Raw genomic sequence first — 25,181 nt, forward strand, 5'->3', positions numbered from 1 at the left:
TCCCCGCCCAACTCTCTAAGTCTAAGTGCTTGAACTCCGTGACAGGAGGATGAAGTATGTATAAATGGATGGAACTATCAACAAAACAGCGTTTTTATTCCCCAATGTCATATTTAATAGAAAAATAATAATAATAATGTAAACCAAAGAGGGAGATGGAAAACAGTTCCATGTAGAGCACAAACAGCTCTCTTTAACCCTCGCTGTTAACAAAGGGCTGCAAGGCAAGCAAGGCAAGGCAAGGCAAGGCAAGGCAAGTTTTATTTATATAGCACCTTTCAACACAAGGTAATTCAAAGTGCTTTACAAAAATGGAAGACATTTTAAAAATGGCATTTAAAATCAGTCATTAAAAAGGAAGATAATAAAATAAACATTAAAAGAAAAAATAACATGGATAAAAGTTAAAAGTTACAGTGCAGTTTAAGATGTGAATAGTTCAATTAAAAGCAGCGGCAAAAAGAAAAGTCTTCAGCCTGGATTTAAAAGTAGTAAGAGTTGCAGCGGACCTGCAGGTTTCTGGGAGTTTGTTCCAGATATTCGGAGCATAATAACTGAATGCTGCTTTACCATGTTTAGTTCTGACTCTGGGGACAGAAAGCTGACCAGTCCCTGAAGACCTGAGGGTTCTGGATGGTTCATAATTTAGCAGTAGGTCAGACATGTATTTTGGGCCTAAACCATTCAAAGCTTTATAAACCAGCAACAATATTTTGAAATCTATTCTTTGACACACAGGAAGCCAGTGTAAAGACTTCAGAACAGGAGTGATGTGATCCACTTTCTTAGTGTTAGTGAGGACTCGAGCAGCGGCGTTCTGAATCAGCTGCAGCTTTCTAATAGATTTTTTAGTGAGGCCTGTAAAGACACCATTGCAGTAGTCGAGTCTACTGAAGATAAAAGCATGGACAAGTTTTTCCAAATCCTGCTGTGACATTAGTCCTTTAATCCTAGATATGTTCTTTAGGTGATAGTAGGCTGATTTAGTAACTGTTTTAATGTGACTGTTGAAACTCAGGTCAGAGTCCATGACTACACCTAGATTTCTGGCTTTATCTGTTGTTTGAACATTGCAGACTGAAGCTCAGCGCTAACTTTTATACGTTCTGCCTTGGCTCCAAAAACCATTACCTCAGTTTTATCTTTGTTTAATTGGAGAAAGTTCTGACACATCCAGTCATTGATTTGTTCAATGCACTTACTCAGTGTTTGAATTGGAGCATAATCTCCTGGTGAAATTGTTACGTAAATTTGTGTGTCATCCGCATAGCTATGGTAACTTATTTTGTTGTTTTTCATTATCTGAGCCAGTGGTAGCATGTAGATGTTAAAGAGAAGAGGCCCCAAGATGGAGCCTTGAGGTACCCCACATGTCATATTTGTCAACTCAGATGTGTATTTACCTATAGAAACAAAGTTTTTTCTGTCCTTTAAGTAGGACTCAAACCAATTTAGAACTGTTGCCGAAAGTCCCACCCAGTTTTCTAGTCGGTCTAGTAATATGTTGTGGTCAACAGTGTCAAATGCAGCACTGAGATCTAATAATACTAACACTGAAGTTCTGCCACTGTCTGTGTTTAAGTGGATGTCATTGAAGACCTTTACAAGAGCAGTCTCAGTGCTGTGGTTTGGACGAAATCCTGACTGGAACACATCCAAACAGTTATTTAAATGCAAGAAGTTACTCAACTGTTGAAATACTACTTTTTCAATGATTTTACCTAGAAATGGCAGGTTTGATATTGGCCTGTAATTGTTCATTACTGAAGCATCTAGATTATTCTTTTTTAAGAGCGGTTTAATGACTGCAGTTTTCAGGGCCTCTGGAAAAATACCTGAGTGAAGAGATGTGTTTACTATATGAAGTAGATCTGAGGCCATGCAAGGAAAAACATCTTTGAAAAATCCTGTTGGAATAATATCAAGGCAGCAGGAGGAGGATTTCAGAAGTTGAATAATGTCCTCTAAGTTTTTACCATTAATCTGATGGAATTGTGTCATGGTGTTTAAATTGATATTAGGTGGACATAGGGACAAAACATTTGCTGTACCTGATGTAGAGGCACTGACTGCTTGTCTAATTTTCTGAATGTTGTCAGTGAAGAAGGAGGCAAAATCATTGCACGCCCTGGTGGATAGAAATTCAGAGGCTACTGACACTGGGGGGTTAGTTAGTCTGTCGACGGTAGCAAACAAGGCACGTGCGTTGTTTTTGTTTTTGGTAATGATGTCAGAGAAGAAAGACTGTCGTGCGTTTTTCAATTCCGCACTCAACTATAAGGTTCACCGCTGTCCCTTTCCACTTATAGAGGCTTGGGGTTCGATTCCCTGCCTGTCCACCTATAAAGCCAAGGTAGCGCAGCTTTTTTTCTGTTCTTTAGTGGCTCACATGGACATTTAGAGGTCATGCAAAGAAAGGGTTATGTATGTTGTGTGTGTGACAGAGAGAACATTGGCAAAGGGGATTTGTTTGTCCTAGCATGGCTGTACAATTACAAATACAAAGGTTTACCCATTTAGACTCCATGGCATGGAGAAAAAAACTCATTTTAAATGACTCTAAGGATATAACAAGTTTTAGAAAATTGAAAGATTGATGGATTTTTGCCCACATGCGGTAAACATCTTAATTGAATTTTCTATGTGCAACATGAGGACAATAACCACAAGTGTACTCACAGTACCTTTTTTCTTTGGCACTGAAGTTGCAAGGTTTCAGCATGTTGTCCCTCTCTAAACCTTTCTGTTCCCCATTCTTCTTTCTCCAATAAGTGGTGCATCATTATTTTTCTATTAAATATGACATTGGGGAATAAAACGCTGTTGTTTTGTTGATAGTTCCATCCATTTATACATACTTCATCCTCCTGTCACGGAGTTCAAGCACTTAGAGAGTTGGGCGGGGAGCAAATATTATGCTCGTCACAATCATGTAAGTATGTATTTGAAGACAAAAACAAATGTTTGCTTCAGCATGCAGACTGTGCCAAGTAAAGCCATATTCCTCCAGTCTCTGTATTAATGCTAGCGCTGGGTGACCACACACACACACACACCAAATTTCAACTGATTGACAGCTTATTTTTGGTCAATTTCTACCTTTATCTTCACCTAAATGCATTTTCTTGAATTCTGGCGATCTCAAAAGTATCAACAAATGATTGGGCATCCCTAATTTAGTTGGATATGACACCTTAAATGTTTTTCTACAATGTTTGGTTCCAAAATTAAGCGTGTTTGAATTTTGACCCGAGAGACTGGCGGCCATCTTGAATTTGACCTCTCAGGGTCCTCACAGGTCAAATCTGACTTCCCGCCACATCTGAAAATAAACCTTATGGTATGCACTAACTATGTTAGAAATGTCATGCTTTTCTCATAAAATGCACAATTGTTGTGCTTATCCGCTGTACTATATGTTTCATCTTCACGTCAAATGCATATTTTCTACTTTTTAATTTCTATTTTGATATGTTTCAAATTTTTGAAATGTTTATTTCTACTCTTTTAATTTCTAATGATGTGCAATGCCTTGTTTTTTATGCTGCTGCAACGCAAACATTTCCCAATTTGGGATCAATAAAGTACATCTTATCTAATAGGAACCAAAAATACAGTTACGTTGAAGTTGCACTCAATTGCATTTTGATAAAGTGCCATTTTGAATACAACTTTTTTTTACAGGATTCCCTTCAACACATTAACTTCAATGAAAACATTTCTCTACTAAAATATTTTTTTATGGTGATTAATTGTCTCTTTGTTGTAATTTTCTGTCTCTTTGCAGCTGTTTTCCATCTAATTGTAGGACTCTTTAAAGTAAAGACACTACATACCGATATACACCTGAACATCAGCAGGAGAGGACTCTTTAAAGTAGAGACACTACATACTGATATACAGTACACCCTGAACATCAGCAGGAGAGAGCTCTTTAAAGTAAAGACACTACATACTGATATACACCTGAACATCAGCAGGAGAGGACTCTTTAAAGACTCTTTAAAGTAGAGACACTACATACTGATACACTGTACACCTGAACATCAGCAGGAGAGGACTCTTTAAAGTAGAGACACTACATACTGATATACTGTACACCTGAACATCAGCAGGAGAGGACTCTTTAAAGTAAAGACACTACATACTGATATACACCTGAACATCAGCAGGAGAGGACTCTTTAAAGTAGAGACACTACATACTGATATACTGTACACCTGGACATTAGCAGAAATGTAAAAAAAAATCTACTTTTGCTGGTGCTGTTGCATTTAAAATCAAATAGTTGACTAAAACAAACTTGAAAGAAATCAAATACATAGTGTTGTTTTTTCATTTGTTTATATTTATTATGATAATTGTTGAATGCAAACTTTGTAAACAAGGTAATAAAGTAAGTACTGAAGTAGCTTTAAGTCAGTGTATTGATCAGGGCAGAGCCAGGTGAGCTAAAGTCACTCAATACAAAGGTAACTTGACAAAAACAGGAGGAACAAACGAGAAAGAATTCTAGTGTTATTTTGAATTTGAATGTCTTTGTATTGATTGTTATTATTAGTTGAATTCTCAGACTAAATCTCTGGTGACTTGAAATTAAAAGCAAGAAGCTAAACTTAGACAGGAGAAACAAACGTGAAATAAATCAAACGTGTCAGTATTGTTATCATTATGATTATTATTTTTTTATTGATTGACAAGACTTTAACTTAACAAGAAAACAATGGACTAAACATAAATATAAAAATGAACTATTAAGTAAATATGAAAAATATAACTTAAATATGAAAATGAACACTATAAACCAAACATGACGATATAACATAAACCTGATAACTTGTAATGACTAAATGTTCCTCTTATTTAGGGGTGCTAGAAGCAAAGGAATAGTTTATTTATTTTAATATTAAGGTTGTTTTTTTGCCCCTAGTGGCTAAAACTGCACATCACTGTGAGTCTCTTCTGGAACCTTTGTTGATGTCTAACCAGATCTAATAACTGTTAAGTGTTTAAATATATATCCTGACTGGCTGTGAGTATATGTTGTTGCTCACTCACTTTGAGCTTTAGACTGTACTTGAAATGTTTTAATGTCTTACTAATTTTTGATGTTGTGAGTTTGTTTTTTAAAGTTTTTAAAGCCGATGTCAGGGCTGCCTTTGAGTCTTATGTTTTCCTTTTTAGTCATCGTTGATGTTTGGGCGGATACAAGAAAAGGAATTGATGAATCTTCTCCACCGTGGTGTTGTCCTCCTCTGCGTTGTTGGGATCGGCTCATTGGTTTGCTCAGGTGGATCCACCCTCACTTCCTGTTCCACCTCCAACTCCACCTTTACCTCCACAAGCTCCTCCTTCACCACGCAGGGTGCCTTTGGTGTTTTTTTCAGCTGTTTCTTCAGCAAGGCCGCTATCTCTGCATCCTTTTCCTCAACACAACGTTCCTTCTTTTGTTCCAGTTCCTGGTTTCTATCATGCAAAGCAACTATCTCTGCATCCTTTTCCTCAACACAACGTTCCTTCTGTTGTTCCAGTTTGTGGTTTCTCTCATGCAAAGCAACTATCTCTGCATCCTTCTCCTCCACACAACGTTCCTTCTGTTGTTCCAGTTCCTGGTTTCTCTCATGCAAAACGACTATCTCTGCATCCTTCTCCTCCACACAACGTTCCTTCTGTTGTTCCAGTTCGTGGTTTCTCTCATGCAAAACGACTATCTCAAAATGTTTCACCCCAAGACAACGCAACTTCTCTTGTTTGAGTTCCTGGTTTGTCTTTTGCAAGGCAGCCATCTCTGCATCCTTCTCCTCAACACAGGGTTCTTTCAGTTGTTTGAGATCCTGGTTTGCCTTTCTCAAGGTGGCCATCACTGCTTTGTCCTTCTCGTGCATCTTGAGGAGCTTTCCATATTTCATGTTCAGTTCCTCATTGTTTCCGCGCAATACTTTCTGCTCAATTTTCAGGGCATTCATTTTAACATCATGCCTCACTTCTGGTTCCACCTCCACTTTCACCTCCACATCCTCCTTCTTGTCCACCTTCTCCTCAACACAACGCTCCTTCTCTTGCTTCAGTGTTTGGTTTTCCTTCAGCAAAGCAGCTATCTCTGCATTTTTCTCCTCAACGCAACGCAACTTTTGTTGTTTGAGTACCTGGTTTGTTGTTTGCAAGGCGGCCATCTTTGCCTCCTCCTTAACACAACGCTCCTTCAGTTTTGTGAGTTCCTGGTTTCTCTCACGCAAATCAGCTATCTTTACAGCTTTGTCAACACAATGATCCTTTTGTTGTTGGAGTTCCTGGTTTCTCTCACGCAGAGCAGCTATCTCTACAGATTTCTCCTCAAGACAACGCTCCTTTTGTTGTTTCAGTGTTTTGTTTTCCTTCAGCAAGGCAGCTATCTCTTTATCCTTCTCCTCCACACAACGCTGCTTCTGTTGTTGGAGTTCCTGATTTGTCTCACGCAAAGCAGCCATCTCTTCTACACCTTGCTCCTCAACACAGGGTTCTTTCAGTTGTTTGAGTTCCTGGTTTGCCTTTCTCAAGGCAGCCATCTCGGCTTCGACCTTCTTGTGTGACCTCTGGAGGTTTCTGTATTTCATGTTCAGGTCCTCATTGTTGACGCGCAAGACGTTCTGCTCAATTTCCTGGAATTTCACTTTCACATTGTGCTTCAACTGCAAAGATGATTTCTCTGTAGATGCTTTGAACATCGCTTCCTTCTTTTTAGTGCCTTCAATCTCAAGCTTATCCCTTAAAGTCCTCTCCTGCTCCAGCAACAACTTCATTTCCTGATTTTCTTTTTGCAGAATCTCGAGCTTGACTGCCAGCTCATCTCTAATGTTCATCTCCATCTCTACCGCTGTGACGAAATGACCTGTTGTTTAGCAAACTAAATGTAATTGTTCGACTGAATTAACGTCACAAAAATCCCACAAAAGTTGAGTTCACTTGTGAAGATTATCTCGCTAAAAAACACTGCAAGTATCCCTAATGTTTGCTTGCAACAAAACCTATTTCTGCAATGATCTGACACTAGCTGGACAAATTCCTTCTGCTCTGTCCTGCAAACTCCTAGAATTCAGAATTCTACATAAAGGCAAAAGATGATGTCATAATTCTGAAGGTTCCATTCCAAATAAGAAGTGAAGGACATCAGCTGACAGGAAGTAAGAATGGAACCATGCTGTTGCCTAGCAACGCAATTGTGTTTAGATAATATAAAGAAATGTAAACAATCGAAATGCTTTATTAATTCCAATGGGAAGTAAGCAACATGTTCTATTATTAGTACAGCGGATAAGCTCTCATATTATAACAATTGTGCATTTTATGAGAAAAGCATGACATTTCTAACATAGTTAGAGCATACCATAAGGTTTATTTTCAGATGTGGAGGGAAGTCAGATTTGACCCGTGAGGACCGTGAGAGGTCAAATCCAAGATGGCCACCAGTCTCTCGGGTCAAATGTTCAAACACGCTTAATTTTGGAACCAAACATTGTAGAAAAACATTTAAGGTGTCATATCCAACTAAATTAGGGATGCCCAATCATTTGGTGATACTTTTGAGATCGCCAGAATTCAAGAAAATGAATTTAATTGAAGATAAAGGTAGAAATTGACCAAAAATAAGCTGTCAATCAGTTGAAATTTGGTGTGTGTGTGTGTGTGTGTGTGTGTGTGTGTGTAAATTAGGGATGCACAATCATTTGATGATACTTTTGAGATCGCCAGACTTCAAGAAAATGCATTTAGGTGAAGATAAAGGTAGAAATTGACCAAAAATTAGCTGTCAATCAGTTGAAATTTGCAAAATGTGTGTGTGTGGTATATTCCAGTGGATTTATGGTCACCCAGCGCTAGCATTACTACAGAGACTGGAGGAATATGGCTTTACTTGGCACAGTCTGCATGCTGATGAAAACATTTGTTTTTGTCTTCAAATACATACTAACATGATTGTGACGAGCATCATATTTGTTCCCCGCCCAACTCTCTAAGTCTAAGTGCTTGAACTCCGTGACAGGAGGATGAAGTATGTATAAATGGATGGAACTATCAACAAAACAGCGTTTTATTCCCCAATGTCATATTTAATAGAAAAATAATAATAATAATGTAAACCAAAGAGGGAGATGGAAAACAGTTCCATGTAGAGCACAAACAGCTCTCTTAACCCTCGCTGTTAACAAAGGGCTGCAAGGCAAGGCAAGGCAAGGCAAGGCAAGGCAAGGCAAGGCAAGTTTATTTATATAGCACCTTTCAACACAAGGTAATTCAAAGTGCTTTACAAAAATGGAAGACATTTTAAAAATGGCATTTAAAATCAGTCATTAAAAAGGAAAGATAATAAAATAAACATTAAAAGAAAAAATACATGGATAAAAGTTAAAAGTTACAGTGCAGTTTAAGATGTGAATAGTTCAATTAAAAGCAGCGGCAAAAAGAAAAGTCTTCAGCCTGGATTTAAAAGTAGTAAGAGTTGCAGCGGACCTGCAGGTTTCTGGGAGTTTGTTCCAGATATTCGGAGCATAATAACTGAATGCTGCTTTACCATGTTTAGTTCTGACTCTGGGGACAGAAAGCTGACCAGTCCCTGAAGACCTGAGGGTTCTGGATGGTTCATAATTTAGCAGTAGGTCAGACATGTATTTTGGGCCTAAACCATTCAAAGCTTTATAAACCAGCAACAATATTTTGAAATCTATTCTTTGACACACAGGAAGCCAGTGTAAAGACTTCAGAACAGGAGTGATGTGATCCACTTTCTTAGTGTTAGTGAGGACTCGAGCAGCGGCGTTCTGAATCAGCTGCAGCTTTCTAATAGATTTTTTAGTGAGGCCTGTAAAGACACCATTGCAGTAGTCGAGTCTACTGAAGATAAAAGCATGGACAAGTTTTTCCAAATCCTGCTGTGACATTAGTCCTTTAATCCTAGATATGTTCTTTAGGTGATAGTAGGCTGATTTAGTAACTGTTTTAATGTGACTGTTGAAACTCAGGTCAGAGTCCATGACTACACCTAGATTTCTGGCTTTATCTGTTGTTTTGAACATTGCAGACTGAAGCTCAGCGCTAACTTTTATACGTTCTGCCTTGGCTCCAAAAACCATTACCTCAGTTTTATCTTTGTTTAATTGGAGAAAGTTCTGACACATCCAGTCATTGATTTGTTCAATGCACTTACTCAGTGTTTGAATTGGAGCATAATCTCCTGGTGAAATTGTTACGTAAATTTGTGTGTCATCCGCATAGCTATGGTAACTTATTTTGTTGTTTTTCATTATCTGAGCCAGTGGTAGCATGTAGATGTTAAAGAGAAGAGGCCCCAAGATGGAGCCTTGAGGTACCCCACATGTCATATTTGTCAACTCAGATGTGTATTTACCTATAGAAACAAAGTTTTTTCTGTCCTTTAAGTAGGACTCAAACCAATTTAGAACTGTTGCCGAAAGTCCCACCCAGTTTTCTAGTCGGTCTAGTAATATGTTGTGGTCAACAGTGTCAAATGCAGCACTGAGATCTAATAATACTAACACTGAAGTTCTGCCACTGTCTGTGTTTAAGTGGATGTCATTGAAGACCTTTACAAGAGCAGTCTCAGTGCTGTGGTTTGGACGAAATCCTGACTGGAACACATCCAAACAGTTATTTAAATGCAAGAAGTTACTCAACTGTTGAAATACTACTTTTTCAATGATTTTACCTAGAAATGGCAGGTTTGATATTGGCCTGTAATTGTTCATTACTGAGGCATCTAGATTATTCTTTTTTAAGAGCGGTTTAATGACTGCAGTTTTCAGGGCCTCTGGAAAAATACCTGAGTGAAGAGATGTGTTTACTATATGAAGTAGATCTGAGGCCATGCAAGGAAAAACATCTTTGAAAAATCCTGTTGGAATAATATCAAGGCAGCAGGAGGAGGATTTCAGAAGTTGAATAATGTCCTCTAAGTTTTTACCATTAATCTGATGGAATTGTGTCATGGTGTTTAAATTGATATTAGGTGGACATAGGGACAAAACATTTGCTGTACCTGATGTAGAGGCACTGACTGCTTGTCTAATTTTCTGAATGTTGTCAGTGAAGAAGGAGGCAAAATCATTGCACGCCCTGGTGGATAGAAATTCAGAGGCTACTGACACTGGGGGGTTAGTTAGTCTGTCGACGGTAGCAAACAAGGCACGTGCGTTGTTTTTGTTTTTGGTAATGATGTCAGAGAAGAAAGACTGTCGTGCGTTTTTCAATTCCGCACTCAACTATAAGGTTCACCGCTGTCCCTTTCCACTTATAGAGGCTTGGGGTTCGATTCCCTGCCTGTCCACCTATAAAGCCAAGGTAGCGCAGCTTTTTTTCTGTTCTTTAGTGGCTCACATGGACATTTAGAGGTCATGCAAAGAAAGGGTTATGTATGTTGTGTGTGTGACAGAGAGAACATTGGCAAAGGGGATTTGTTTGTCCTAGCATGGCTGTACAATTACAAATACAAAGGTTTACCCATTTAGACTCCATGGCATGGAGAAAAAAACTCATTTTAAATGACTCTAAGGATATAACAAGTTTTAGAAAATTGAAAGATTGATGGATTTTTGCCCACATGCGGTAAACATCTTAATTGAATTTTCTATGTGCAACATGAGGACAATAACCACAAGTGTACTCACAGTACCTTTTTTCTTTGGCACTGAAGTTGCAAGGTTTCAGCATGTTGTCCCTCTCTAAACCTTTCTGTTCCCCATTCTTCTTTCTCCAATAAGTGGTGCATCATTATTTTTCTATTAAATATGACATTGGGGAATAAAACGCTGTTGTTTTGTTGATAGTTCCATCCATTTATACATACTTCATCCTCCTGTCACGGAGTTCAAGCACTTAGAGAGTTGGGCGGGGAGCAAATATTATGCTCGTCACAATCATGTAAGTATGTATTTGAAGACAAAAACAAATGTTTGCTTCAGCATGCAGACTGTGCCAAGTAAAGCCATATTCCTCCAGTCTCTGTATTAATGCTAGCGCTGGGTGACCACACACACACACACACCAAATTTCAACTGATTGACAGCTTATTTTTGGTCAATTTCTACCTTTATCTTCTCCTAAATGCATTTTCTTGATTTCTGGCGATCTCAAAAGTATCATCAAATGATTGGGCATCCCTAATTTAGTTGGATATGACACCTTAAATGTTTTTCTACAATGTTTGGTTCCAAAATTAAACGTGTTTGAACATTTGACCCGAGAGACTGGCGGCCATCTTGGATTTGACCTCTCACGGTCCTCACAGGTCAAATCAGACTTCCCTCCACATCTGAAAATAAACCTTATGGTATGCACTAACTATGTTAGAAATGTCATGCTTTTCTCATAAAATGCACAATTGTTGTGCTTATCCGCTGTACTACAGTACAGTATGTTAAAGTCAAGTTTTAGGATGTTGAAAAAAAAAAAGTCATAGTATGAACATTTTAAAACATGGCGAAAAAAAGTCATACCATCTTGAAATTTACAAAAAAAACTCATAGTAAGGCAAGTTTATTTATATAGCACCTTTCAACACAAGGCAATTCAAAGTGCTTTACAAAAATGGAAGACATTAAGAAAATGGCATTTAAAATCAGTCATTAAAAATAAAAGATAATAAAATAAACATTAAAAGAAAAAATACATGGATAAAAGTTACAGTGCAGTTTAAGATATGAATAGTTCAATTAAAAGCAGCGGCAAAAAGAAAAGTCTTCAGCCTGGATTTAAAAGTAGTAAGAGTTGCTGCGGACCTGCAGGTTTCTGGGAGTTTGTTCCAGATATTTGGAGCATAATAACTGAACGTTGCTTCTCCATGTTTAGTTCTGACTCTGGGGACAGAAAGCTGACCAGTCCCTGAAGACCTGAGAGTTCTGGATGGTTCATAATTTAGCAGTAAGTCAGACATGTATTTTGGGCCTAAACCATTCAAAGCTTTATAAACCAGCAACAATATTTTGAAATCTATTCTTTGACACACAGGAAGCCAGTGTAAGGACTTCAGAACAGGAGTGATGTGATCCACTTTCTTAGTGTTAGTGAGGACTCGAGCAGCGGCGTTCTGAATCAGCTGCAGCTTTCTAATAGATGTTTTAGTGAGACCTGTAAAGACACCATTACAGTAGTCCAGTCTACTGAAGATAAAAGCATGGACAAGTTTTTCCAAATCCTGCTGTGACAGTCTTTTAATCCTGGATATATTCTTTAGGTGATAGTAGGCTGATTTAGTAACCGTTTTAATGTGACTGTTGAAACTCAGGTCAGAGTCCATGACTACACCTAGATTTCTGGCTTTATCTGTTGTTTTGAACATTGCAGACTGAAGCTCAGCGCTAACTTTTATACGTTCTGCCTTGGCTCCAAAAACCATTACCTCAGTTTTATCTTTGTTTAATTGGAGAAAGTTCTGACACATCCAGTCATTGATTTGTTCAATGCACTTACTCCGTGTTTGAATTGGAGCATAGTCTCCTGGTGAAATTGTTACGTAAATTTGTGTGTCATCCGCATAGCTATGGTAACTTATTTTGTTGTTTTTCATTATCTGAGCCAGTGGTAGCATGTAGATGTTAAAGAGAAGAGGCCCCCAGATGGAGCCTTGAGGTACCCCACATGTCATATTTGTCAACTCAGATGTGTATTTACCTATAGAAACAAAGTTTTTTCTGTCCTTTAAGTAGGACTCAAACCAATTTAGAACTGTTGCCGAAAGTCCCACCCAGTTTTCTAGTCGGTCTAGTAATATGTTGTGGTCAACAGTATCAAACGCAGCACTGAGATCTAATAATACTAACACTGAAGTTCTGCCACTGTCTGTGTTTAAGTGGATGTCATTGAAGACCTTTACAAGAGCAGTCTCAGTGCTGTGGTTTGGACGAAATCCTGACTGGAACACATCCAAACAGTTATTTAAATGCAAGAAGTTACTCAACTGTTGAAATGATTTCAATGATTTTACCTAGAAATGGCAGGTTTGATATTGGCCTGTAATTGTTCATTACTGAAGCATCTAGATTATTCTTTTTTAAGAGCGGTTTAATGACTGCAGTTTTCAGGGCCTGTGGAAAAATACCTGAGTGAAGAGATGTGTTTACTATATGAAGTAGATCTGAGGCCATGCAATGAAAAACATCTTTGAAAAATCCTGTTGGAATAATATCAAGGCAGCAGGAGGAGGATTTCAGAAGTTGAATAATGTCCTCTAAGTTTTTATCATTAATCTGATGGAATTGTGTCATGGTGTTTGAATTGATATTAGGTGGACACAGGGACAACACATTTGCTGTACCTGATGCAGAGGCACTGACTGCTTGTCTAATTTTCTGAATTTTGTCAGTGAAGAAGGAGGCAAAATCATTGCATGCCCTGGTGGATAGAAATTCAGATGCTACTGACACTGGGGGATTAGTTAGTCTGTCGACGGTAGCAAACAAGGCACGTGCGTTGTTTTTGTTTTTGGTAATGATGTCAGAGAAGAAAGACTGTCGTGCGTTTTTCAATTCCAAATTATAAAGGCCAAGTCTCTCTTTATAGATTTCAAAGTGAACCTGGAGATTTATATTAGTATAGTATTTTTGAAAGAAGTTAAAGGGGACCTATCATGCAAAATGCACTTTTGTACGTCTTTTATACATGAATATGTGTCCCCGGTGTTCCAGGGAACTCACCAAGTGTCAGAAAACACAACCCTCTCTAAAAAAGGGGCTGCAATGGATCTGATAAAAACTGATCCAGATTTGAACACTGTCCTGACCTCAGGACGGTGGCGCTACGGCTATTGGGCCAACTCCACCAATCAAGAGGAGACAGCCACGGCCATTGCCGTTCGAAAGCGCTGGAGACGCTGAGGTACATATGCCAGGCCTGTAGGTGGTGCTGTTCTCACAGAATCAGCCCTTGCAAAAACAGAGCTAAAAAAGTGCAAATTGAGCGAAATGAGGCATAGCTAAAATGCATTCTGTTTGGTATTTTGAAAAAAAAAAAAGTATAAATATGCCTTATATAGGTATGGTCCTACACTATATTATTCAAATATAGCATAATAGGTCCACTTTAAAGTATGTCAAAATGTATCAGAAAAAGTCATAGTGTAGAATGTGGAAAACACGTCATAGTACAACATAAAGTCATGTTGAAACATTTGCAAAAAAGTTATAGTATGTTGAAAAAAGTTCATAGTACATTATTTGGAAGGAATGTTATGCAAATTAATTCGAACCACCTTCACCCCGGGCCTTCAAAGCGAGGGCCTTGTGGAGGGGCCCGAGGGAAACATCCCACAGCCAGCCGGCGGCCTCGACCTGCAGAGCTGAGTTTATTTTGCTGAACAGCCTCCCACATATTGTTGTTTCGAGAAAATAAACTTTTCTGGGTCTCCAGTGTCAAATAGATAGTACATTTCACTGTTAGGTTTTATTTATTTTTGGCTTCAAAGTGGGATTTGTCCCTCAGTACACCCTAGTTCACATGTGTCAAACTCAAGGCCCGGGGGCCAAATCAGGCCCTTGGTGGATTTAATTTCGGCCCGCAGGATAATTTTTAATTACTATTAGATCTGGCCCGCAGGTATATTGCACGCACACCTTCACTCAATCCTGAGGGTTTCCTCAGCTCAGAGCCTGACCCCAAACATTGATGAACTTGCACCCAAGATGAGATGCCAAGTATCTGGCTTAGTGTGCATCACAGAGCAGCAAACTGAGTTTCAATGGATGTTTCCTGTTGCACTTGTTTTCTTGCGACAACAGGGAAATCGTTTTTTTGAAGCTGTTGTTGGCCTGTGGAAACATGTAATCATAAGAAATGACTCCGGAAAAGCTGCAGATAGAGCCATAAGAAATGAATGCAACTAATTATTTAATGTTTAATGTTGTTTTTATAGGCAATCATTTAAGCTGTGTTAGTTCCAGGTTTAATATGTGCAATAAGTTATTTTCAATAACTTTTGCAACAAACATTGAACTAGTCCAGCCCTCGGCTAGTACCGATTTATTAATTTTGGCCCACTGTGTATTTGAGTTTGATACCCCTGCTCTAGTTGTTTTAACTGAATTTAAATAAAAGGTCAATGATTGCCTTTCTAATGCGAGCATGACAAATGATTCCAGCCATGATTTAACAACATAATTAGTTTATTCACAGACAAATGTTGACATATTGCAACACACAGTAGCTGTTACTGAGTGAAACCGGGTCAGGCAGGTTACAATAACACATGGGATACTGGACGGACGAAAAGTAGTTAAGTCTTTGGTTTGACCAAAACAAAAAAGACAACGTCCTAGACTTCGCAACCGTGCATTCTAAGGCACTTGCATTTTTATGTTAAAAACAGTTGCTGTGCGATCGACAGTATGATTATATACAGTACAAGACAGGAGACATTATAGTGATTTATGTAAGACACTTTAGAGCAACCAAAAACACAGCGAGGCATTCCATCTATAATTCTATAACTTGAGATGATTGACAGGCGTTCACAGATCAGCTAAATTAAAGTTACATAAAGATAATTCCCTCTTAAAAAGGCTGTCAACAGGTATTTCCCCCGAGTGTCAGCCCAGCCAAAATCTGAATGCATGATGCAGTGCCATATAAACATTGTACCAAAATGTTTATGACTGAATGGCAGTGAATGGTTCCCTAAACACGAGTCATTAAATGTTTAAAAAATTCATATTAAATTATGATCGTTTTGATATCCAGTAATGTCTGCATTTCTTTATAAGTGTTTTTAATTTGGCTGCTGTCTAGGAGACTGACTCCATGCATTCTGATTTTGTTCTGGCTCGGCTGAAGAATGGAACACAATCTCAGGAAACAAGAGCTATCTGACAATCACATGCGGAAATTAAAAACATCCTTCAAGATTCACATAAATGTCAGGGAAGGAAAGAAAGCACTTCATGGAAACTGAGTGTTAAGGACAAAGTGGTAAAACTAGAGAACACAGATGTGATGCAACCTCTGAACACACACTGATCTGCAGTCAGTGGTTGCATGACAGCTGTGGAGTGACTGCTCGTCGGATGAGAAATGGTAATGTTCTCCGTTTAGAAGGCACTTGGTCAGTTTGTTGCTTTCTACATGTGCTCGGGGTGGTTCTGCAAACAGGTTATGAACTCTGTGACGGGATGGCCCTGATAGCAGATCTGATACACGGCATTGAACAGGGGGAACCTGGGAGGAAGGAGGAGGAACGGTGAATTCAAACATCATGCTGGACTGAGTGTTTTCCACCCAGCTGTGAGATTGTGTGTGCTGCAGCTTCACTTACTTGTCGATGAGGTCTTTGTGCTTGAGGATCAGGTAAACCTCCGCTGCCGTGGCCGGGCCCTGCAGCTTCTGACCGTTCAGCATCTCCTTCTCCAGCTCCTCGATGGTCTGACACAAACATGGAGAGCATGCAGAATGTGAGCTCTTGTTAAATAGACAACTAAGAGCTTGTCCATACATTACATTTTTTATAAAAATATATCAAATGATCTATATAGTATGTGGAAGACAGTTAACATACTTAACTATAGACTAACATTTTTTTATTCATTCAGTATTATATACAAAAATAATCTCCAAGATCTTAATTTAAAACAATAAACCATTTATCACCACACACTGGCTGTCTGACAACATTCCCGGGCAAAGCAGCCAATCTCTGGGAAGGAAGATCCAAAAACACATCGGCAATGTTCCGTTTATTACAAAACACACTACATAAGAGAATGAAACAAAGATTGTAACTTTAAGGCAGAGTTATTATTGTCCCTTAATGACATAAAGCTTATATTTTTGAAAGAGTCATGCCAGTTTAAGCGTGGAACTTCACAATAAAAGTGTCTTCAAAACGCAAGACATTTTTCTTTAACTTATTTAGTGCCTGGCCAATAAGGGAACAATGTTTGTCAGTCATTTATTCATATTGTATTAAGGCAAGGCAAGGCATGTTTATTTATAGAGCACCTTTCAACACAAGGCAATTCAAAGTGCTTTACAAAAATATAAAAACATAACTTTAACTTGAGTTACTTTTACTGAGCTTGAGAAGTACAAGGTCATATATACAATAATGCAGTAGAAGACTAATTCACTGCAATTGCTATTGTGAAGCAGTAACCATTACATGTTTAAGATATGTTAAAGCTGCATTTCATACAGTATGTTACGTTGTCTGTCTGATCATGGAATCCACACAGACACAGTTATCACTATACACAAACATTACTAGCAACAAATCAACAGCAGTCCTCAGCTTTGGCTGCCGGATCTCACATTTCTTAAAACCTATATTTCCTTTTCTCAATAATGGAATAAGCGTTTGAAAATCAGCGCTCACCTTCCCAGTCTTCACGAAAGCCTCGGCCACCTTGCGGTTGCGGCCCCCGTAGCAGGTGGTGATGAGGTCGGCCACGCCGCAGCTCTCCAGGAAGGTGGCGGAGGACACGGGGCCCGCGGTGCAGAAGATCCGGGCGAAGGCGATCATCTCCATCAGACCCAACCGGATCACTGCTGCCTTCGTGTTGTCCCCGAAACCCAGACCGTCACAGAAACCGGCTCCGACCGCAACGATGTTCTGAGGACCAGAGAAAGTGTTAAGAAAGAGATGGAGACAGACCTAGATACAATGGACAGGCTGCAGACTAACTGAAGAACAGGAACAGCATTCACATACTGTTTAATCATGGAAGAACTTTCATATTGTATCCTGAGCAATAACCATCAGTTTCTATAACTGTTTTAGAAGTATATCAATTCCACAGTTAAAACTTTTCCATAGTCCAATATTAAGTCTTAAACTTGTGTCATTTAAAAACAGCGAAAAGCATAATTTTAGAGAAGCTGAAATGAGAGAATGTTTTGACATTTCTGGCTAAAATGTGATTAACAAATTAACGAAAATAATTTCTGATAGTTTTTCTGTTGATCGTCAATTTATGAATCCACCATGATAAAAAACTGTGAATACAACTAATGTATTTAGAAGTAAAAGAAAAACCTTATCTTCCTAACATTTACAAATTATTGTGAAACAAGTTTCTATGTGTCAATCTAGTGCGAGTTTTGTATGTGGGTTCAACATTTGCAGATTACATATTTACACATGGATTGGCAATCTGTTAACTGATAATATTGAGACAAATGTATCTCCATAGTTCTGTAATAAACCACCTTCAAGGCTCCGCAGATCTCCACCACGTCAGACTCCTCCACCACAGTGACCCTGAAGTTGCTGGTCTGCATGAGCTCCTTCAGGAGGGCCCCGTGGTTCTTGTTCTTACACCCTGCAAGCAGAAAGAAGCACCTGCTTATCTTTTGGCATTTCTCCAAGATGTCACGACCATTTAAAATGAGTACTTTTATTAGCAGTCATGATTCAAACAGTGACGCTGCATATTTTAGAGTACAGCTGTAATGCTCCATTACATTACATTACATTACATTACACAGATCCGATATTAATCCTTTCACACAGACTCAAAGGAAATCCCATTAACCATGGGGTCATGCGGTGCCTTCAAAGACGTGTAGGAAAGAAATGTGAAAGTAAGGCAGCCCTCTGTCATTTACACAGCAACTACAGAGCAGAATAAATGTTCACCCTCATGCTGACGGAGCAGAAACACAGAGCACTTCCTGCTTTATTATTATAATATAAATCTAGATTAAAGTGCAACTTTGTCCCAACGAAACAACAACCCTTTAATAAGCAATTCAAAAACAATAGGTCAGAGTGAGAAATAAAGGCCATGTAATCACACTCACCAATGGTGGTCTCACAGAACTTCTCATCAGCCACCTCATTAGCGATGTTGGCGCCCATCAGCACGCTCATGTTGATGCCCAGCTTCTCCTGGATCACATCGGAGATGAGTTTGAGTCCATCAGGCCCCTCGTCTACACCCTGGAGGACAAAACACACAAGCAGCGTATTTACATTGAGCCATAGCACACTGTGATCTGGGTCAAAGGTCGCGCTGCACAACTGATTAGGGCCCCTACACACCAACCTGAGACCAAAGAACGCGTACCTTAGGCGTCCCGACTTTTACGTCCGCTACGTCGGCTACGCCGCCCGCCTACGAACACACCGCAAAGACTTCAGTTGACGAGTGGCAATAACTGTCCTTACCAGCAGGCAGCGGTAGTGTGTATTTGTCATTCAAAAAGAGGCAACAACCGGAAGACAGACTATACACCGAGAGAAGAAGAACAGGCTGCGTGATATAAACAAACAACAATTAGCGTCTGGGTTCCATTTTCACTCTCTCTCGTCGATCGAAAACATGTAAACATAAAAAAGAAACTCTTGCGTCCGGGTGAGATGAAAATGAAAAAGATTAACCATCTGTGTGTGCGCCTTCTTAAATCGTTTGTTTTGGTCCCTCACTTCCGCTTCGCTTCTCGCTAAGCTGAACAGCCAATCAGAGTGATTTCTTTGTCCCGACTTTCTTTGGCCTCCCGCGGGAGGTGTGAAAATGTGCGGTAAAGAGACGACGGTGCGGGACACACCAACCTGAGTAGGGCGCCGCGAATGCCCGACTGCCTCCGACGGCCTCTGACTCCCAAAATCGGGTTGGTGTGTAGTGGCCTTTACAGAAAGTTGGTTCACATACTGTAGGTTTGGTACATTTCACATTTACATTTTTTCAGGGGATCTACATGCACACATTAAAAAGCAATACTATATCCGGTTCAATTGAAACCATACACTGTAATCCTTCAACGCATTTACAGATCATTACCCAGAATAGTAATTTAGGAAAGTAGCCTGAAGAAACATTATCATGCGGGATGTTTACTGATCAATCATGCTTAATGAGGAGTTTACATTTATATTTTTCTATTAATTTCTTAGAAATCAGTTTTCCCTTTAAACCTTATGTTTGCACACAGTCCACATTGTCGACTAACATTTTCAAAAGTTACTTTTCCACATTCGTTATCTCACAACAGGACACAATTGTGTATGTATTTGATAAATGAATAGATTTATTTGGCAAATTAATAATTTGCACTTTTTATTATCTGCTAAAGGGCTTAGTTCATATCTGCAACCCTAATCAAACAACATGAAGAAGTATCACATCAACATTCAGAGACAAATGGATAAGAATTCAAAGAGCAAAGTCAAACCTTGATAAGTGACATGCCCAGAGCATCGGTCTTTATCTTCCCCTTTATGGAGTCGCACACTTTTGCGACAAACTGGTGCGGGATCACAAACACCAAAATGTCTGCATCACAGGACGCATCCACCAGGTCTGGGACGGCCAGCTGAGGAGGAAGAGGAGCGTGAGGAGGATGTTCAAATGTGATGCACCCTACATAAGAGCTGGTGCAACAAAGCACTTTAGGAGAACATTCAGATATAATATCTACAATTACAATCTATTATGCAAGCTGAGATGGAGGAAGCCTTTTAAAGCAACAAGAACAAATGCAGATACAAAGCATGTGTACACATTATGCCTCAAGGAGCTAAAATAAGAAACATTTCTGCAACTGTAGTGCATGCATGTTGTAAACAGACAGCAAAGCAACAGGCTGGACAAAGAATATATGTTTTAATGGTGAAAAACAAACTGTCCTTACCACATTAGCTGGCAGCTTGTGACCAGGAAGGTACTTCACATTTTCATGGTCAGTGTTGATTATCTCAGTCAGTTTGCGCCCATTCACCGTCTCCTCAAACACCCACATTTTCACTGTGGTGTCAAAATTTGAATTCTGAGCAGCATTGGCACCCACTATCTTGGCAATGGCAGAACCCCTGTATTGTTAATATGTACAGGTTAGTAGTTGATCTACATAAGAAAGCATATCACATTGCATTTAAAATCACTGTTAATTAACAAAACAAGGAAACAGCGAGTGTGGAATCCCACATCTAGTGATTTTGCATTTTATGTCTTAATGTCAGAGTTCAAAGACTTGTTAATATAATAAGATTGCTGGTGTGAGCATTAGTTCAATAATATTCATGGGTTCCTGTGTTTCCTGCTGATTTACTCAAGAGTTGGTGCCCTTTGATCAGGAGCAGAATGAACTGGCAGACTACACTGAAGATAAGCTGAAATGTGTGACCATCTACCCCTCGGTTCATGTGTGGAAACAACCAAGCACCAAACTCCTTTTTAAGAAATCTGTTGATTTTATATTTATACACTTATTTTACTTAGTGGCTAAAAGAGGATTTTGAGATATTCTTCTATTAATGTTGGACCAATGAATTTAAATTCAGCATGACAACAACAGCACATAAGGCAAAAATGATCTTTGAAGTGACATTTCTTTCCAACAATAGCTTTAATCTTGAAAAGAATACCAAGTTTTAATCAGATGTTTCAGCTAATGAAAAACAAATGTTTGTTTCGATTAAGCAAAGCTCTATGCCGAGTTTAATATAATCATTAATACATTATTTAATGGCTAACAATTGTGTTTACTACTCTGTGGTTTTAAAGTCTACATGTTTATGTTAAATTACGACACTTATGAATGAGGTTTAGTGAGAACACCATCCACTGTAGTTCTGTGGCACATTGTAGACAGCTAATTATATAATGGTTGTACAATATCATTAACATATATTACTAATATAGGTACTAAGAAGAGTGAACTCAAATATAGTAAGGTTAACGTTCATGTTGCTGAAGCAGTAAGGTAATCGCTAACATAACCGCAGAACCCATTAATCGTGACTCACATGTGGTCAGTTTTATGAACACTCAGCGGGTTTCATAGCAACCGAACCAAGGCTACAGTCAGCGTTTACTCAAACTAACTAACTGTCAAACAGCCGTCAAAGGTATAAATTAAAACTACCTTTCCCATAGGACATGTTGCTAACGGCTAGTTAACGTTAGCTGGGTGGTTGCCCAGTGATGCTAAGTTGGCTAGCAACGGTTCAAAGGGTTATCAAGCAATATGTGATACGCAAAGATTGCAACGCATTCTAATGTTAGCATTTCAACACGTAAACCGATATTAACACAGCAACTTGCCAGTTTCCAGAGCCAATAATGCAGACTTTCTTCGGAGCTGCCATCGTGGAGAGGTAAACCGATGAATAGGGTTTGAGTCGACACAGACTGTGGACCTGCAGTGTGGTTATGCAACACGCTGAGCAGCATTCAGATTGGCCTTCCGGGGGGAGACTCTGCACCGCCCTTTAAAACCAGGGCCAAGTCCGGTCATTCATTAATCCACAGCCCCCTGGGGCTCAAAGTAAAGCGGGCAAAAGTGAAGTCTGCAGGCATTCCACGTTTTATGACCCAAGATCTCTGGTTGGTTAATGATGTGATAAGTGTGTGCAAACAGTCTTTTAAGCAGACACAGTGGTGGAGGGTTCTGTACTTAAGCCATTCTGTCCTACTTGATATATCTAATCCACCTCAATTCAGATATTCAGCTACAGATATTGTGCTGCATTATATGATAGCTTTAGTTATTTGACGGATAGTTTTTGCAATATAATTAGAATAAATAATAGATCGATTTAAAGTATTTTTCTTTAGATACTTACTTTAGTGCTTTTGTTTTTTAAGTTAAACTTTGAATGCATGGCTTTTACTTACTTTTAAGTATTTCTACACTGTGGTATTAGCCTACTACTTTTACTTGAGTAGAAGTACTTTTTCAACCACTGTTTGTCAGAAGGTACACCCAGTGGTGGACAGTATTGTGGGCTACATAGGTAGGCCTACTAGTTTGATGTACTTTACTGAAGTAATTCATGAATTGTACTGCTGTACTTCTACTACATTTCACAGGATATACTTTTGTAATAGTATTTTTACATTAAAGTATTGATACTTTGATTTTGTGTAAGATGAAAACACACTTTTCATGATCAAACACTCATAAACTGAAGACTGATTATATGAAACATGATGCATTGCTATAGATTAAACTACCTTATGTTATATAACGTAGAAAAAACCTCCATCACCACCAAATTAAAATGCTGAATACTGAGAAAAGTTTTTCATTTAGGGATTTTGATTCTAGTCCTCTCCCTGCTTCCACCACAGTCAAAAATATAGCCGGTCTGAGGCAATTGGAAACGGGACTCAGAGAGGCACGTGGAGAGCTGGAACTTTGATGGCAAACACTGATGGATTATTTGGAGCTTCGGCCGGAGAATTCACATGACATGTCATGAGCCACGAGTTGACACAGGTTGAGATGCCAAATCAATTCTGAATAACTCTTCTGTAGTTCGAGGTTTTCACTAGTTCGGAGTGTAATAATCAACATTCTTCATCAGCGAGACTAAACAAATATGGGCCCTGAATCTAACTAGAGCTGTCGTCCATAGAAAAGAATGTGCGCCAGGGAACCTAGGTTCCAGAAAAGAAGGGCCTCTAGATGTCCCTGAAGAATAAACTATCTCATGTCAGCTTGTGCTCGATACAATGCGCCCAAGCTGCCCCTCCTTAAGAGAGATAGCAGCAATACCCAAGGCCGTAGACCTATGCCATGGAAAAAGAGACAGTGAAAGGAGAGAAGTATGAACTGTGTCAGTGGTTGAATACCTAAGCAAATGATTCCCTAACAGCCGGCACATTAAAAATCATGACAGCGATCATAGAAAGTGCACTGTCTGAGGAATTATTTGGTCTGGAGGACTCAAACAAAAGGGGAACTTGTTGCATAAGAGTTGGAAGAAAAGACAAGCAGGAAGAAACAAAACTCCAGATTCAGCAGTCTAGTTTCCACAAGCAAAATCCTGCATATTTAGTGGAAGTGGGCTTACAGCCTTAGACACATGAAGTAATTCACTCTCATAAGGCAACAGTCGCTATGCCATGGGAATATCTTAAAATTGTATGTATTTGTTCTGGACAAATATAAGTTTTGATTTGATAATAGTGCAAAATAAAAAGCAAGGGTTATTATAATTCAACCTGAAATTGTCAAAAGTCAATGTCATGGTGGCGATAGAAGAAGTCAGAGGACCACCAAAGTATTCAGGGATATTGTCTGGAAATCATGAATTTCTTTGGGTAAAGTTGGGTAAAAAGTGAATATGATACAGTTGTGACACAAGTGTTATAGCGACCACATTTCCCAGAGCCATGACTCTAGCCATGCTGCAAATGATAAAGAAGTGGAAATCTGTATGATATCCCCTGAAATTAAAGATATTTCTAGGATAATTAGTAATATGAACGATCACACGGAACACGCTACAGTGAATACAAGAAACGTAACGTTAGCATTTTATCTTTAATATAACTGCCTCAAGTCCATTATTTATTTTTACAACACCATACTGAAATATTAAATTCATACCTCAAGATAAAAAATGGAGGCAAAATATAAAACGAAACCTAAAAGAAGGACAGCCTGTGGACTTATACTGAGATGCATGACCTCATGCAGCAGACGCTAGAAAACAACCACTCAACACAGAAGAAGCCGTTGTTGCAACACAAACAAAAAAGGAGTAATACATATATATTTGATAAACATACTTTTGATAATCAAACCTACAATCATATGTAAAGAAAAAGAGACACACAGCTAGTCTATATTAAATAAATACAACAAGTACAATATTTCATAGATCAGACTAATACAATTATATTATTATCCAGTATTTACAATATAGTTAATGGCATGGTTGTGCTTAATAATTACACTACACCGCTAAACAATTCCAATTTCCTGTTAAGAATAACATTGAGCTCAATGGGAATGAGTGTATGTCGATTAACGGCAACAGAATGTTGTCTGACCTTTGTAAACAGAGTCAGAATAAAGACAGATTTAAACATGCAACGACATGTTTACAGCCCAACTGATATACAGTGGTTTGAATAGCAATTCCTATTTTTCCGCTTCTGAATGAGGCAACTCTGTTCACACACACACACACACACACACACACACACACACACACACACACACACACACACACACACACACACACACACACACACACACACACACACACACACACACACACACACACACACACACACACAGATAAATACGATTATTTTGTCAGTTTAAGACCCATACTGTACAATGCTACGTGCAATGTAGAGCCCTAAAAGATAGCAAAACACATTCAACATATTTATACTCAGTACTTTTATCTTGCCATGTTAACAAACACTTAAGGTTAATTGTGACAAACAGCGTCTATGTGTACAAATCAT

The 25,181-nt window shown here is 38.9% G+C and overlaps 1 protein-coding gene across 1 annotated transcript; it reads right to left on the bottom strand.

Moving 5' to 3' along the window:
- Positions 1 to 15,128: 15,128 nt before the first annotated feature.
- LOC117479559 (glycerol-3-phosphate dehydrogenase [NAD(+)], cytoplasmic) lies at positions 15,129 to 22,157 on the bottom strand. Its single transcript, XM_034126637.1, has 8 exons — positions 22,017 to 22,157; positions 20,605 to 20,782; positions 20,146 to 20,286; positions 18,775 to 18,913; positions 18,181 to 18,293; positions 17,348 to 17,584; positions 16,292 to 16,398; positions 15,129 to 16,194 (listed from the first exon to the last, which is right to left on the bottom strand). Exons 1-8 carry the CDS (start codon positions 22,058 to 22,060, stop codon positions 16,098 to 16,100), a joined length of 1,056 nt encoding a protein of 351 aa, XP_033982528.1. The 5' UTR covers positions 22,061 to 22,157; the 3' UTR covers positions 15,129 to 16,097.
- Between the last annotated feature and the right edge of the window lie 3,024 nt (positions 22,158 to 25,181).

The sequence above is a fragment of the Trematomus bernacchii genome, unplaced genomic scaffold, assembly GCF_902827165.1.
Source record: "Trematomus bernacchii unplaced genomic scaffold, fTreBer1.1, whole genome shotgun sequence".
Classification (NCBI taxonomy): Eukaryota; Metazoa; Chordata; class Actinopteri; order Perciformes; family Nototheniidae; genus Trematomus; species Trematomus bernacchii.

Excerpts from the sequence above, each read along its gene's own strand:
- LOC117479559 (XM_034126637.1), bottom strand. The coding sequence starts at position 22,060 with ATGGCAGCTCCGAAGAAAGTCTGCATTATTGGCTCTGGAAACTG. Across the intron at positions 20,287-20,604 it reads ACAAGCTGCCAGCTAATGTG|CTGGCCGTCCCAGACCTGGT; the intron begins GTAAGGACAGTT and ends CTTCCTCCTCAG. Across the intron at positions 17,585-18,180 it reads AGATCTGCGGAGCCTTGAAG|AACATCGTTGCGGTCGGAGC; the intron begins GTGGTTTATTAC and ends TCTGGTCCTCAG.